The sequence below is a fragment of the Lepidochelys olivacea genome (genome assembly GCF_965140295.1).
Source record: "Lepidochelys olivacea isolate rLepOli2 genome assembly, chromosome: 17".
Taxonomy (NCBI): Eukaryota; Metazoa; Chordata; order Testudines; family Cheloniidae; genus Lepidochelys; species Lepidochelys olivacea.
In genome coordinates, this window is record NC_140427.1 from 17,243,618 (window position 1) to 17,260,982 (window position 17,365).

General features: G+C 43.8%; 1 protein-coding gene across 1 annotated transcript in view; it reads left to right on the plus strand.

Moving 5' to 3' along the window:
- The first annotated feature begins 4 nt into the window (after positions 1-4).
- Positions 5-17,365, plus strand: part of ZZEF1 (zinc finger ZZ-type and EF-hand domain containing 1) — an 80,655-nt gene continuing 63,294 nt past the window's right edge. Inside the window, exons 1-7 of the mRNA XM_084651145.1 lie at positions 5-805; positions 7,338-7,482; positions 9,256-9,450; positions 10,289-10,460; positions 11,379-11,578; positions 12,748-12,958; positions 16,839-16,955. Coding sequence (XP_084507271.1) covers positions 446-805; positions 7,338-7,482; positions 9,256-9,450; positions 10,289-10,460; positions 11,379-11,578; positions 12,748-12,958; positions 16,839-16,955 — 1,400 coding nt within the window. The 5' untranslated portion in view covers positions 5-445. The remainder of the gene's footprint in view (positions 806-7,337; positions 7,483-9,255; positions 9,451-10,288; positions 10,461-11,378; positions 11,579-12,747; positions 12,959-16,838; positions 16,956-17,365) is intronic.

The window sequence follows — 17,365 nt, forward strand, 5'->3', positions numbered from 1 at the left end:
CTGCCTTAAAAGGGCTGTAGCCGCCCGTAATCAAAATGGCGGGAATGGCAGCTGGCCTCACCCCGTTTCTTCAAGGGTGCGTTCAGCCGCCATTTTGCCCGCGGGCCAGTACTTTTTGCCTTAGCTTTTACGACGCTTGTGTCGCTTTACGGCAGCGCGTTGTCGCTGGTTATGTCACGACGACCGCACTCGTCAAATTACGGCAGCGTGGCAACGGCGCCGCCTTCACCCCGAGGACGCCCCTCGCTTTACGGTAATTTGGTAAAAACGCCGACGGGGTGGTGGCTTTACGACGCCGACTGTCGCTTGGCGGCTGTGTGACTCCCCTCCCTCCGGGATTGACAGGTGTCGGGCGGCCGGGGGAGGTTGCTGACTAAGCCGGGTCGGTCGGAGGCGGCGGCTGCGCGAGGCCTGAGGGCGCCGCCGGCAACAGCGCTCCTGGTCCATGGGGAACGTGGCGAGCCACAGCAGCGAGATGGGGGAGGAGGCGGCCGAGGAGGAGATGGAAGGGACGGCGGCAGCCGAGCAGCCCGGGGCTGCCTCCTGGGCTGGGCTGGGCCCGCACCCTCCGCTGCCGCCGGCCACGGTGCTGCTGGAGCAGGCCCGGCTGCGGGAGGCCACGGCCCGGCTGCGGGAGGCCGCCCTGCCCGAGTCGCTGGTGTCCCGCCGCCACAGCACCCTGGTGCGCTGGCTGGAGGAGCGGCTGGGCCGCGGCGAGGAGGCCGTCAGCCTGGAGCAGTTCTGCGAGGTGCTGGAGAGCCGCGCCTCGGGGCCGGCGGCCGGGGCCCGCAGCGAGAGCGAGGAGGTGAGGGCGGGGAGGGGCGGGATGAGGGGGTAGGTGGGGAGGGAGATCGGGGGGGGAGGGGTGGGGTGGGAAGGCAGGGACGGGTGTGGGGGCGGGATGAGGGGGGATGGAGTGACTGGGGGGGCGGGATGAGGGGGTAGGTGGGGAGGGAGATCGGGGGGCAGGGGTGGGGTGGGAAGGTAGGGATGGGTGTGGGGGCGGGATGAGGGGGGATGGAGTGACTGGGGGGGCGGGATGAGGGGGTAGGTGGGGAGGGAGTGACTGAGCGGGGGGGTGGCAAGGCAGGGGGGTGAGGGAGGGGTGGGGTGGGAAGGCAGGGACGGATGTGGGGGTAGGTTGAGGGGGGAGGGAGTGACTGATCGGGGGGAGGGGTGGGGTGGGAAGGCAGGGACGGATGTGGGGGTAGGATGAGGGGGGAGGGAGTGACTGATCGGGGGGAGGGGTGGGATGGGAAGGCAGGGATGGATGTGGGGGTGGGATGAGGGGGGACGGAGTGACTGATTGGAGGGGCGGGATGAGGGGGTAGCTGGGGAGGGAGTGACTGATCCGGGGTGGGTGGGAAGGCAGGGACGGGTGAGGAGGGTGCGGGAGGGGTGCGGTGGGAAGGCAGGGACGGATGTGGGGGTGGGATGAGGGAGGGGTGGGGAGGGAGTGACTGATGGGGGGGGTCTGAAGTAACCAGATGGAGATCAGTGTTGAGGGTGCTGCAGTGGGGGAGATGAGCTCGAGAGATGTGCAGGCAGTGGGAGGATCAGGATAGGCTGAGAGAAATAGGAATGGAGGAAGGCTGAAGAGGTTTATGTAACAAAGTGGTGCTTGGGGCATTGGGAGCTAGCTGAGTGCACAGGAGTGGGGATGGGAGTTGTATGGGGATGGGGGGGGAGTCATGTGATGATTGGGGTTAGTGAGGGAAACGGGGAAGTTGTGGTGACACTGGGGATACAGAGGATGTTAGCTGAGTGGAGGTTGTGGTGAGCAGAAGGACTGGGGCTGAGGAATAGGAGTTGAAGGGATTAAAGGCAGTGAAAGAGTTCGGACAATGGGGGATTGTAGGAACATTAGGGTAACTATGGGGGCCAGTAGGATTAGAGGTAGTTCCAGGGGCTAGGGATCATCAGATGCATTTGGGGGTTATGTGTGGGCTAGAGGAGCTGTGATGGGAGGGAACAGGTGGGACAATGAGGGCACTGGGATGAGGGAGAAGAATCGGAGGAGCATATAAGGAACTATGGAGTGTAGGGATTGGGAGGATTAGAAGAGGCCAGAGAAGAATAGGAAGTGGTATAAGAGGAAATGCTGCACAGAGATTTGTAGCACCACCTTTATAATCTAGCCAGCTGTGTAGTAGGTGGGTCTGCCAAGCACTCACTGTGGCCTTTCTTCCTGATGTTGTCATGCTTTCTCTCCACCCAAAATGGCAAAACAATTATATCATATGATTTTTTTTTAGAAATGATGGTTTCTCTTAGGCTATGGAAACTAGCTAGTCTTTCTAGTCTGTACAGCTGAAGGCACATCTCTGGAGTTTTAACTGGAAAGTATTGTATGTTCTAAATGTAAATGAACTGACAGAGGGCTTGAGAAATATAATTACTAACCAATAGTGAAATTTATCTGGTGAGTAACAGAGACCTCTTCGGCAGTTGCTCCATTCTTAGGCCTTGTTTACACTAAGTTTTTTTTGTTTGTTTTTTGCAAATATATAAATCTGGTATTGTTATCAATGATGGTAGCACTAGTGTAGACAGGCTGTCATGATATTTTCCCTTTTTTTTAGACCTGTATTGAGCAATGTTAGATGGATGATATTTAAATCACTTACGACTGCTGGGTACTCTACTTACACTAGGACTTTCGTTGCTGCTATCTCTAGTGGAGAGGAATTGGTGGTAGCAAAGATAGGAAATTATTGGAAGAATGCCTAGTGCTATTCCTGTGGGAATTCTGCACCACTGCGCACGCACAGAATTCATGTCCCCCAAAGATATTTTTTTGTTTGTTTGTTTCCTTGCAAAATAATAGATTCTGATGGGGAAGCAAAGATAAGCCACGAGAGGAGTCTTGCGCCTCTCCCTGGTAGCCATTCTGAGTGGGCATGTCGGTTCGGGCAGCTGGGAGAGATGTAAATCACTGTCTGAGGAGGAGGCAGGGCTGGGCGTGCGTGCAAGACTTTGTCCCTCTTGCTTGCTATCGCGGTGCACCTGCTGTGGAGGGGCAGGCCCCGGGGTGTTACTGGGATAGGCAGGTCAGATGCAGCCTCACTGCCAAGTCTGTGTCCCAGGGGGTGGGCAACAGGGTGGTCTCCCACCTCTGTGCAGCCGGTTGCCTGCACTCCCCACTGGGAGGCAGTTTCAGTGCACACCCCTTGCCTCCATTGCTATGCACACCCTGCAGAGGCATGGGGCTGACACAAACAGCAGTGGGGAAGCCGCTGTGAGCCTTGGCCAGGGTGCCATTTAGAGAGGGCAGGGGGGCACCTACCCCCCTCCAGTTTTGTACCAGAGGTCTTCTCGTGGCGCATGCCCCAGGCAGAGTTCTTACTTGCAGCACTGCACAGGCAGGTTCCTCTCCTCCAGGGGCCGGGGTTCTCTGACTATGTCTCTCATGGTTAGTTTCCTCTGCTGTGTTAGGGCCTCTGGGGGAGGGGCAGGCAAGGATTCAGGGTGAGAGGGGGGAACATAGGGTACCCTCTAGTGGGTGGGGGAAGCATAGGGTAACCTGTGCTTGTGGTGGGTCACAAGGGAGCACAGGAGCCCCAATGGTTGGTGGGGCGGGGGGGGGGAGAAGCAGAGGGTCCCCAGTGGTGGGAGGTATTGGAGCCTGGGGGTGCCAGTGTGATGGGAAAGGGAGCCAGTTTCCAGGGGAAGGGAGAGGTGTGGGCATAGGGCTATGCCCTGAGGGAGGGGTCAGTGAGTGTGGGAGGAGCAGCTGAGGGGGCACAGTTCCTGGGGCAAGGGTCCCAAGGGAGGGGGAGCTGAAGAAGGATGGGAAGCTAGGAGCAACTAAGTGAGTCTTGGGGTCTGTTTGCCCTCAGAGAAGTAGGGAGCACCCTCACCTCTCCCTGAGAAAAGACCAGGGACAGATTAAGTTAATGCATACTCTCAACTGACTAATCTGCTCTCTGCCTTCTTTCCCATCTCTCCTACTTCAGGGTACTTATACCTTGATCCTGAAATGAGGATCCATGTGGATGCAGAAGGTTGCTTTAACTCTACTCCTGGGGGAATCTTTTTTGTTGTCTGTATGGAAATAAATTACCTGACCGCAGGATGTAAAAAAAAAAAAAAATCAGAGCGTCAAGAAATATATTTAAAAATCTCACCTATATATTGTTACCTGAAGCAATTAAGATAGAATAGCTGTCAGGAGATCAAGCCTATTACTCTCAGGAGCTGTAAGTGTCTTCTTAAACAGTAGTGGGCTAAACATATTCTTATATGGGATTCTGGAAGCTACAAATATAATTCCAGGTTTACTGCTGGGTGGAAGAGTCATTAAGTGATTTCAGGGTGTGTGTTTGATTCTTCATATTCAGGGCATGCCCTGTTAACAGCATAAAAACTGCTTGCTCCCAGTATTAATAAGGATACACTATCTTTTGACTTCAAAGGTCAGGAGAAAAAGTCTTATTAAGATAACAGTTGGTTGACTCTGAACTGTACTTTGAACTCTGTTTTGACAACCTGAGTAATGTTTGATAAAGTTAATTCCCACTGTATTGTTCCACTCAGCAACAAAGTTCTAAGTTTCTTGCTTTGCTGTTGCACTTACTGCCATAACCTCACTACCACTGAAACTGTGCTAGCAACAGTGTTTGATCATTGTTGCTAACACATTCTCAGCTGTAGGAAAAACTGAAATCTCTAACACTCCAACTGAAACTGGGCTATGTGCCATAGAGATGCTGTCAAGGCTTTTAGGCTCCTTATTTTAGGCTTCGTCTTCTGGAGTCTACCTAGTTTAATGACAGGTTTCAGAGTAACAGCAGTGTTAGTCAGTATTCGCAAAAAGAAAAGGAGTACTTGTGGCACCTTAGAGACTAACCAATTTATTTGAGTGAACTTTATGCATCCGATGAAGTGAGCTGTAGCTCACGAAAGCTTATGCTCAAATAAATTGGTTAGTCTCCAAGGTGCCACAAGTACTCCTTTTCTTTTTACCTAGTTTAAGTAGGTAATGGTTACTTGGCTAGCTATCTTGAGCTAACTAGTTATTTCAAGTGACCTCTCTCTAATGCAGTGGTCTCCAACATTTTTACACTCAAGATCACTTTTTGAATTTAAGATCAACCCAGGATCTACCCTGCCCCCTCTCCGAGGCCCCACTCCACTCACTCCATTCCCCCCTCACTCACTTTCACCAGGCTGGGGCAGGTGGTTAGGGTGCGGGAGGGGGTGCAGACTCTGGGCTGGGGCCAAGGGGTTTGGAGTGTGGGCAGGGAACTCTCAGCTGAGCCTGGGGCAGTGGGTTGGAGTGCAAGCTCTGGGAGGGAGTTTGGGTGCAGGGGTCATATGGTCACACTGCACCTAATCTCATAGAATCCATTGGACATTTCATGAGTTTTACTTTTTATTAGTGTCATTTCTGGTTTATAGATCCGAAATCCTTCAGGGATTGGTCACAAATCACTGTAATGGTCTCAACTGTTGGGTGTGCATTGGCTGAGCCTGGGGCAGGGGATTGGGGTGCAGGAGTGAGGGGTGCAAGCTCTGGGAGGGAGTTTGGGTGCAGGAGGGGGCTCCAGGCTGGGACAGAGTGTTGGGGTGCAGGAGAAGGTGAGGGGTGTGGGCTCTGGGAGGAAGTTTGGTGCAGGAGGGGGTTCCGGGCTGGGGAGGGGGTTAGGGTCCATGAGGGGGTGTGGGCTCTGGGAGGGAATTTGATGCAGGAGGGGGCTCTGGACTGGGGCTGAGGGTTGGGATGCAGGAGAGGGGTACGAGGTGCAGGCTCCGGCTGGGAGGCACTTACTACAGGTGGCTCCCAGTTTGCCTGCCCTGGTCCCGGCATCATGCCGCTCCTGAAAGCAGCTGGCTGATGGCATGCTTCTGCGGCCCCTTGGGGGAATGGGGCCATCGGGTCTCCATGCTCTGCCTGCGCCCACAAGTGCCTCCCCCGCAGTTCCCATTGGCCAGTTCCTGGCTAGAGCCCCGCTGTGCTGTCGAACTTTTAGCGGCCGGAGATCAAGATCGACTGGCAGAGGCTCCAGGATCGACCAGTCAATTTTGATGGATGGGTTGGTGACCACTGCTCTAATGTTATTTTTAAAGGCATATTAAGTTTGATATTCAAACAACAAAACAAGGGATTCATACACAAACATCCTCTCCCCCATTAAATTTGATTTCTTGTATTTCCTACACTGTAAAAATAAGACAAGCACCTGGAGACTTGTGTAAACTGGCTTTGACTGACTTTGAAATATGTAGGTCTCCCAGCTAAGTTCTTCATAGTTAAGGTTAGGGTAATCCTCTACATATTTCAAGAGAAACAGATCTTCCTGACATTTTGCATGCTGCATTTCCAGTCATAGTAGTTGGGTTTTATTTTTGTTTAGTTCTTTTGGGGGGCAGTTAGATAAAAGTTAGAGTTCTAAAGCTCTAATTTTATGAAAATGCAACTATAGTTTGGATTTTTGCAGAGGGAGAGAACTTTTTTTTTTTTTTTTTTGGTTTGTTATGTCTCTAAAATGGCTTAGTTTAGACATTCCGCATTTGTTATTTTTTATAGGCCGCCTTCTTGAACACAACTGCTTTTTGGTGTTTTGGGGAAGAATAAAAGCTGGAGATGAGCGTTTAATATGTTATAAAGATTTAAGTGTATAAAGAACAGTATTTAATATAAACATTTATAATTTGCATACATATACACTAAGGTCAACATACTGGGAGACTGGAAGTCGCTTGAATAAGAAATGGAATCTTCTAAACACCTGTTATCTTCTTGTTTGTGGATATTTTTGCGAACTTTATTTGGATGTAATGCTTAGTTTAGGAGCACAGTGTATAGTGGAAGTTTAAAAAGTTTCTTCTGGTTCTAATAATATTTCCCTTCTTAAATATAGGGAACATCTCTGAGACCTTTACTATCGCAAGAAGTTCCTTCTGGTTTGAAGGGCACCAACTGTAAATTGGGTGTGGTGATAGTGAGTGATGGATTTTTGTGGCAGTGGGGAGCTGACTTGATCTCCTATTCGTAACAGATTGACAGAGTTTTCCTGTGAACCCACCCTATTAGGAGGAGATGCTGGGAGATGTTAAATTGTCCTGCTGACTCTCTGTTGCAAATGGCCTGTTATCGCCCTAAGATATAACTCATTAATTGATTTTGTGGGAGAGGCGCACACATGCCATAGAGTTAATTGACATCTGTAATCAGCTAAGTTACATTTCCTGTTGCCATGAATTTAGTTTTGCAGGAAATGTTGATTTTTTTTTAAAATCCTTTTAGAATGTTCTTTTGTTCAGTATATCGCATACGGCCATTCTTTTTCTGTTTGGAATAAATACCAGTCTTGCTTCATTCTTCTTTCTTGCAGGCCTTTGCACAGTTTGATGCTGAGGGAGATGGCACTGTGGATGTGGAGAACATGCTGGAGGTCCTCAAGAATTCCAGTGGAGCCAATCTTCAAGGGGAACTTAGTCATGTAATCAGACAGCTGCAGGCTTGCTCTCTTGTTCCAGGTGAGTGGTTTCCTCATCCTCTTATGTCCTCCCCATTTCCCCGCTGCCACCACCACCACCACGGAGGCTATTGCAATAAACAATGTAATTTAGTGGTTTTCGTCCTAAATCCTTCTCCCTGAACTGTTTTCACTCCAAGTAGTTAACATTTCCTCAAATGAGAAATGGAAGTGAAGTTTTTGAAGACTCATGATTTCCCAGAATTACCAGCAAGCTAGCTTGCATTAATACATTTTTTTCCTCATTGTGAGTGGGAAATTTCTTTATTTATATGGTTTAAATCACAGAGAGAAAACAAGTTCCTCATTGAACTTGGCCATCACAGAGTGATTTTTCTGACTAATGTCATGTAGTTGGCAATGCCAGCATCACACTTGGTAATTGAGATATCCTCATCTATCACTCCATCTGACTAGGTCCGCAGTCATGTCATCCATGCTTTCACCACCCAACCCTCTTTGTATAACAGGCAGTAAAAGGACCCATTAACTACTATCATTGACTCTCTGATTTTTGTTTTCAGTCCTGATTGATGTGCATCATTTGCATACAGTAGAACCTCAGAGTTACGAACATCTCAGGAATGGAGGTTGTTCGTAATTCTGAAATGTTCGGAACTCCGAACAAAACGTTATGGTGGTTGTTTCAAAAGTTTACAATTGAACGTTGACCTAATACAGCTTGAAACTTGACTATATAGAGGAAAAAATGCTGCTTTCCCTTTTTTTAGTAGTTTACATTAAACGCAGTACTGTATTTGCTTTTTTTTGTGTGTCTTTGCTGCTGCCTGATTGTGTACTTGCAGTTCCAAATGAGGTGTATGGTTAACTGATGAGTTCGGAACTCTGCAGTTCATAACTCTGAGGTTCTACTTTGTTTTATTTTCCTGAGTTACTTCAAAGATAATCATGACTCATGAGTAATTTTAGCTTTCATACTGCTTATAGTAGCTCAGTTTGTACACACCTAAAGTAAATATAGTAAAGGTATTAGAGAGAGATAGAACTCAAACTGCCATATCCTGTTAAGTGTCTAAGAAATTGAACTATTCATTATAAACTTTAATATGCAAGAGTTTGGAGTTCTGGTAGTTAATGTTCTAATGTGTAATCCAAAGAATAACGTATATCACAATTTCTTCTGCATATCTTCCAAATTTCAGATGTTTGAAACATCTGTCACTTTCCAGACTTTAGCCTCCTAAGGCTTTAATGGAATATGTATCAGTCACTTAATTTTCTTCATAATTGTAATTATCCTTCTCAGGAAGTGCTCAATGTAGATGTAATTAATAGGACTAGACAAGCGGCTTTTCATGCTGGCTAACAGAAGAGTGAGAGTGTCTGATTCTGTCCACCAATGTAGCACACTGTTCAAGTCAAGTTAGCATTCGAATCTGATAGATCAGTATTAAAATAAATGCACTGGAGCCCTGTTAAAGTCATAATGCTGGTCACTGAATAACTTTTTAACTGTTCTTTTTAATCTGAGACATCAAAATAGAGAATTTAGAATCATAACACTTGTCAACCCATCCAAATCGTTCCAGTGACTGGAAACATATTTGTGTGTTTATGCTTTTCCTAGTCAAGTTTTAAATGTCTTAAGCTTGCACCATTTCTTTTGGAAAACTCTTCTACAAGCTGATTCATTAGCTGATTTAAATGCAGCTGGTCGTGATAAGATATTGTGGTGAGGGAGAGGGTGATGTTTGGTTGCTGTAGGGTGAGGTAGGTGGTACAGGAAACAGAAGTAACTTTTATGTCTCTTCAGGTTTTATTGACATATTTTCTGAATCGAAAGAGCACCTTGGTCTTCATGCTTCAATGATACTGAGATTCTTGCATCGGAACCGCATTTCCAGTACTGTCATCCCATACCCAGTGTTGGAGTACTTCAATAATATTTGTACTATGCGGTCTTCAGTACTGAAGGATTCTTTAGATAGGCTTCTACTAAAAGAAAAGGGTATGTGAACTTGCTAAAATATCTCTAATGATGTGGTTGGTGTAACTAGGGCTTGAAGTAGGAATTAAAAACAACAGCAGCAACAAATCCCCCTAAGCTGTTTCTAAACTTCTACTGGAAGTGACTTCTGAGGCTGACACACATGGAAATGTGCGTCAATGTTTTCTAAAGCAAATTGTCAAGTAGAAAAGAAGTCTGTTAACTTGTTGGCTACGTGTTTTCTGTGGTTACACAAGTGGCATATTGTATGAGAATTTGAGTAAGACTGGCACTATGTTAATAGGTGTTTGACATTTTAAATAAAAAGCTTACTTCACTTCCTAAATTTTTGTCTTGACTTTGTACATTTTCTAGTCTTCCATACTTGATTATTTTCTCCAAGTTGAAAAAATCAGGTAGAATTTGTGCAGGGAAGCAATGAGCTCCGTTCCCTCTCTAGAATGACTGGCTAGGTTTTCCTCATTTTGTTAGTTTGCTTTTTTCTCACCATTTGCAATCATGTGTAATAATAAAAAAAAATCTGACCATTTTTATTTCAGTGTAAAAGACTATGGTAAAAGGTAATGCCTGCAGATCTCCAGGCAAAATATAGAAATACTTCACATCGAGAATGGTAGATTAAGATTAAGCCTTGGAGCACACTCAGTGTACTACTAAAGTGTAATGGTGCTTTGCTATCTTCTGTTTAAATATGGAACACACTTGCAGAGAATGTTTTACAGGAGCTGTGAATTATACCCTCAATACTACCTGTTTTGGGATATTTGATTTCTTTTTGTGCACAGTATTTGTTTTTAAAAGTTCTTATCAGTGACTTATTTTTTCCGTGTCTTTACAGAATGCCCTAGTGATCTGAATGGTAACCAAGAAATGGACAAACTCAAAATTGTCACAAAGTGCTATATTCACATAGAAAGCTCATCAAACTCTGCTGACATTGACAAGATGACGAATGGAGAAACCTCATCCTTCTGGCAGTCAGATGGGAGTGCTCGCTCACATTGGATACGGTGAGTAGCATAGTAGTAGGCCCCTGGATTTTAGGGTTTCAGCCCTTAGGATTTACAGTGGGAAGAGATTATTTTGCTGTTACTGGACTGTAACTTTGAGTAGTCTGGCGCAAACACATGATTTTTGGAGATCGGCTACATCATCTTAATCTTTACGCTGGGATGAAAAGCATTCACTTTGATTTCAACTGGCTAAAAAGACCTGAAGTTAAACCTTAGGGTTTTATATGTATTCCCTATTTGTTTTTGGGTATGCAGGAATGGGCTGGGGGGAAGAGGGGTTGTTGCTTTTTAAATTTTTTTTGCATCTCTGGGATTTTTTAAAAGTTTTTGAGCTGTAATATGAATGTTAATATACCTGTACTTGTTAGTGCTTAAAGGTAACCTCATTATGTCACAGTCTTGAAGTAAAATGTAACGCTGCTTCTGTAAACATGGACATGACATTTAATATAGAGTGGAAGATAAGTTTTTATAAGAACAAATATCATCCATGTTGAACTGTCGTGTAAGTCAGTAATTACATTCTATTTGGTACTAGTGTACTGTGGAAACAAAACCTGACAGTCCTATTATCGTGCTGTTCTGCTTTCACACTCCTGTGATGGCCAAGATAGCACAGTAAAGATTGTGCTGAATGATGTAAAGTTTCAGGACCTGATTCTCAGAGGTGACTTTTTTGTATTTACGGGCTCAAATAGTAGAAGTTAAACAATACCTGATTGCACCTGCAGTTGAAGCACTCACATGCTATGGTGATGAGGTACGAGTACCTAGACAGATAAATGCCATTGCAGTTGCTTATGCTTGTAGAAGTGGAGGTTGGCAGAGGCTAGGCTGAAAGTTGAGCCCTTAGCTCCTAAAGAGAAGAAAATATATATGTCTTTCTCTCTCTCTCTCTCTCTCTCCATCTTACAGTTTAAAGATGAAACCAGATGTTGTTCTGAGACATCTGTCCATTGCAGTGGCAGCTAATGACCAGAGTTATATGCCGCAGCAGGTTACGGTAGCAGTTGGAAGGAATGCCAACAGTCTCCGGGAGGTCCGAGATGTTCACATTCCCAGCAATATCACTGGCTACGTGACATTGTTGGAAAACGCTAACATTAGTCAGATGTGTGAGTCAATAAAGACACAATTGGTGTTTTCTTTTTTGGTTTTCTGAAAGTGAAAGGCTGGGTAGCTTGCTGAAATTTGTGTTGTTCATGCTGAGGCTTCTGGCTAAGCCCATGATTCCAAAAGAGTTTTGATTGTGGTTCCTGGCTCGCTTTGCAAAATCTTTTTGCATAGCATCTGGTTTTAATTTTTGTTAAAGGTAGACTACTGAAATAATTCTGGATGCAGTTCCAGCATCTCACTTTGAAGATATGAGGGCATGCTGAAATATATATTTCCTTTTATGCAGTGCCACAATATGCTAGATGCTAGCATGTAGCAAAAATCCCACTTCTGCTTAAAAAACATACCCAAAAAATAAATTAACGTAATTCAAGTGTTATATCTCACACCTATGTCAGTACAGGAGTGAGATGACTTTTGTAAAGTGTTAAACAAAAAGTCAAATATTTTTATGTTAACAAACTATATTTAGTGTTGTCATCTTAAGCATGACAGATCTGTGGCTGCCTTTTTGGAGTAGACCCCAATGACAATTTCTGAAGCTTTAAAATCTTAGCTGAACAATGGTTTTGTTCAAATGGGTGTTTTCCATTTTTAAAAAAATAATTTTTTATAGCTTTCTGACGTGCCCACAGAGGGACCTCCTTTCTCAAAACTAACTCTGAAAGTATATTGTCTATGCAAAGGAACTAAGACAGCATGTTTAAATACTTATATTCTGATTTTGAAATAATTAGCATTTCACGGTCATATGATGGAAGTGCCAGAGAGTCTCCATTTTCCTTCGAGGTATAGCTATTTGGTAAAATACATTGATTATTTGCGTTTTGGGGAGTATTTTGTTTACTTTTTTCACTTATAATTTGTGAGCCCAGGTAACCTCACGTTTTGTGTGACAGAAGCTACTGTTTCAGGTAGTTGGTCATGCGAGTCCACGGAAGCCTAAATTTTCCAAATCGGTCTGTTCATATGTACGCTCACGAGTGCGATAGTATTGCACACACGGTCACATTCATACTAGGTTCTTGAGTTATACATTTTTGTAATGCAGATAGATCTTTAGGAAGTTCTTCTTTTGAACTTAGTGATTCTCTTATGTCTATTATTATTGTTAGTAGTGGCTGGAAGAAATTACCTATTTTTTTTTCTTGTTTGATCTTACCAACAGATGTACAGATAAACATCAAGCGTTGCCTTAGTGATGGATGTGATACTAGAATACATGGGCTCAGGGCTGTTGGCTGTCAAAGAGTTAAGAAAGTTGGCATCTCAGTGTGTGATGCTTCAGCTATCTGGTACTGGTCTTTGCTGACCTCATTGGTAACGGCTTCCATGGAAACCAATCCAGCATTTGTTCACACTATCCTACAAAATACTCAGTAAGTACCAAACTTTCATTGCTTTTTGATATAAAAAGTTTATAAATGACAGAAACACAGTCTTGTATAACTGGTTTCCAGTCCCTCCATTAGGATATTTAAACATCCCCTTGGTTACCAGTTTGTTAAATTTACAAATGGTCATTCCTGTGCACTGTAATACATGGCCAGTACCCAGACGTAATCTGCTTAGCCCAGCGTTTCTCCAATGCGGCCACCAGGGACCTTTCTTGTGGACGCAGCCTTCTGGGCTGTGACAGTGGGGGGAGGAGCAGTAGCCCCTTCCCCTCCCTGGTGCTCCTAAATGCACTGCCTTGGTTGCTGGGGCCGCCAGCAGGGGATGGGCCCTGCCCCCCTCTGGAGACATCTGGGGCACAACACTGAAGGAGCAGGCAGACAGTGAGTTCCCTACCTTCCCAGGGGTGGTGGAGCTCAGGGTTGGGGCTTCAGCCCTGGGGTGGGGCGTTGGGGCTTCAGCCCTGGGCTATGGCTGTGCAGTGGCAGGCCCCAGGCTCCGACTGCATGGATTCGGGCTATGTCCCCCAGCTGTGGGGCTTCAGGTTCCAGCCTCCTGCTGCCTCCCCAGGCCATGAACCCCCTCCGTGCCTCCCCCCTTCCCCCATCGTCCCTGGCGCCTGCTGCCTCCCCCCAACCCCCTATCTAAGGCTTAATTTGTCCCCTGGCTTGCTGGGCTGAGTTAGTCTGCTGTGAAAAGTGATAGTTGTATATTTATTATCACTTTTCCAACAGACTTATTGCTAGCAATAAATAAATTAAAAGGATTTGGATGTATATCTGTGCATATTTATTTGTTGCATTTTCTTTATGAATGGAGCTTAATTTAGTTTAGTTGTTGTTTTTTTTTAATAACCCTCAGTCATGTAGAGCCATATCATGCCAAAATGTCTGTTTATGCACCAGCAATTAATGCCAGCACAGCTTTGGGAATTGCATTTGCAAGTAAAAGTCTGCTTTCAAGCCAACAGAGTTGTAATTTCTCAGGAACGGAGTAGTTCTTAAAATAAAAGAATACAGTTAAAATCCCAGGGATTTTTTCCATTGGATTGTAATTTGTAGTATAGAATAGGTGAGATATTTGGACTCTCATTCCTGACAGTATCCTTTCAGTCCACTCAAGCTAATAATTATTCACGGACATGTTAGCTTAAAAAGTACAGTAGAAAGTTAGTTAGGATCACTTCGGGAATGGAGGTTGTTCGTAACTCTGAAATGTTTGTAATTCTGAACAAAATTTTACCGTGGTTCTTTCAAAAGTTTACAACTGAACATTGACTTAATACAGCTTTGAAACTTTGCCATGCAGAAGAAAAATGCTGCTTTAACCATCTTAATTTAAATGAAACAAGCACAGAAACAGTTTCCTTACCTTTTCAAATCTTTTGTTAAACTTATTTTTAGTAGTTTACACAGTACAGTACTGGGTTAAATGTACTGTATTTGCTCTTTTGGGGGGGGGGGTGTCTGCTGTCTGGTTACGTACTTCTGGTTCCAGATGAGGTGTGTGGTTGACTGGTCAGTTTGTTACTTTTGTGTTCATAACTCTGAGATTCTATTGTAGTCTCAAAGAGCATATAGTGGTTGCTTCACATCATTCAAATATTTTTGTAGCTTTTAACTGTGTTAATGTAGACTGCTTAACTCTACAAGTATATTCTTTTTCTTTCTTATATTCTTAATTTCCCTAATACCCAGTGCATGTTGATATATTAATTATTCTCAAAATAGCCAATACCTATATAAGATTTTAATAGTTTATTAAAGCATCTCCTTTCATGGGAGAAAAGGCTTCCAAATTTTTATGCCTTTACTATCCTAATAGCCATTAAAAATCTTGAATATTCTTTGAACATATCCAGATATTTCAGGCACTAAAAAGGCACTGCGACCCATGTGGTATATGGAATGAGCAGTCTGCAGTTATGCCATTTTCATGGATAGATGGTATCTGCTCTGATGTGTAAGTGTCTACGTAAATGCCTTGATCCCATGAGTGAAAATATGTGGAGAAGACCCCCTGAAACACTGCAGTTAGTGATAAGCAGCCCCTCCATCCCTGCTCTCATATCAAAGAGGCAACATAGCAAAGTATTAAAATTCTTCCGTGCTGATGAACAGGTTTTTATACAGTGGCAAAAAGGAACTAAACACATTTTGCCAGGCACGTGACAGGCAAAAATCTGTAAGTGCCTTGTTTCTCATCAGTGTGGTGGCCTGTCCCACCTTATCTTCAGGAATGATTTTCAGTTTTGTTTCTCCTCCAAATGCCTATCTCCCAAAAAAGGTTTCTTTCCATTAATATAGTGCAGAATATTTCTGGGCTGTGGTAGGGTATTTACAGTATTTCAGTGCAGGCATTCCTTTTGTGGTGACTGGTTGTTTTGCTGCATAATGTTTCCTTGAATAACTGTCAAACTGTCATCTGCTCAATGACTTCACAAAGTTTGAAATCTTCCTAAAATCATAACACAACCACAACAGCGTTATGGTATTCAATTTTCATGTGTTTTTTAAAAAACACCACTACTTCACATGACAAAATCCTTGAAAACTTTACCTCTAATTTGCCTAGTTTATCCTATGCACAGACTTTGAAAGCTGTGTTATACATCTGAGTAACTTTTATGCATGTCAGCAGTTCCATTGAAGAAATTCCTCGAGCACAAACATTTCTGGGATTGGAGCCTTGCGTTTACTACCTTTTAGATATTCAGAAAATGACACCCTGTGAAGTGTTTTGTACAAAACGACTTTTCTGTGTAGCATAAACCCTGAGCTAGATACTGTACAATCAGAAAATAATTCTATATAAAAATAAAATGATCATGAAACTAAGGCCTATTCTACACTTAAAAGTTAAGTCAACCTAGCAACTTAGGTAAGAGGTGTGGGAAAAAAAACTCAACCCTGACCCAAATAGCTATGCCAACCTACCTTCCAGTTTAGATACAGCTATGCTTTCATCAACGTAGTTACGGTCATTCAGGGAAGTGGTGTTCCTATACCAATAGGGAAAAAAACCCTTCCATCAGTGAAGGCTGAGTCTACACTTCAGGGTTATGCCATAATTAGCACAACATAGTTACACCAGTATAGTTTTGATAGTGTAGACAAACCCTAAGTACTTAGAAGTTTTAGTATAGTATTAATAATTAAGACTCTGGCAGCCTGTCCTTTCTAAACTTCCAATTTTCAGGGTCTTATAACTCTGCCATAAGAATTCATTTTGGCCTGGACCAGAAAGTGCTCCTTTTGTGTGGAACTAGAGAGTAAGCAGAAAAAATTATCCTCACTGGTGTGGAAGCTTGACTTATGGAAGCAAGTAAATAGATTTTTATTAAAGTTTTGAAGGGTTATTTTGTATTGCTGTTTTGAAAGAGAGAAGCTATTTTTACATTTTTAAATGAATGCGTGCACATCATTAGTTCTTAATAAGGGACTGCTACTTTGTTTTAAAATATGTTTCAAACAAGGAATTACTTAGTGTAAGACTTCTTTTTAGGTAGAAGTTCATAGAATTTTCATCAAATGGTTTTGTTGTGCTCTATCTCACTAAACTAGAGTCTGCCTGCAAGTATTCAATTGCATGGTTGAGGTTTGTGTGATATTTGCACAGCCTCTTTTATTAAAAAAAATTCCATGCCCTACTTTCTCCATCTAGAAGCCAAATGCTTTGCATTTCTAATGCAGGAAGAGCATTAATAATGCACCTCACACAGTAGAGAACATCTACCCTAAACACAGAGATCCAGCCACATAAGCATAAAGATTCTGAGTGGTTCTTCCTTTTTTGAAGCTTGTGTCTCTTCAGTTCTGTCTGACTTGAGTTTATTTCTAATGTCTTGCTCTTTTCCCTTTGTAGGAAGGCATTGCAGCACATGCCGCCACTGTCTTTGACGTCGGGTTCTACAGACTTCTCAAGGTTCTTATCTCCCAATGTTTTGGAGGAAGTAGATAGTTTTCTTATAAGAATAACCAGGTAAATTTCATTAGTGTTCTTGTATGGTAAGCAAATGATAGAGTAAATGGGTACTGCAAAAATAGATTCCATTTGTCATAGTCCTTATTTGTTGTTGTTGTTGTTTGTTCATACATTGACAAATTCAAAGATAAATATGAAAAATTGTTTCCTCAGCTCTTCAATTTAAGCATTTAGCTGACCTAGAAGCCAAAAGCTCATTCCTCCATCTTTGGCATAGTGCTGAGGTATATTTAATGTTAAGTTGGCGTGACATTAGATCTGCAGTGAAAACTGTTTATGGACCTTCGGAGGAGATAATAACATTTTTCTCCTTTCTTCCATTGAGAATAAATTCTAAGCGATTAATCCAAAATGTGTGCGCTAGAAATAGTGAAAATCTAGTCCCAAAAGCAGTCATGAGGTACCAT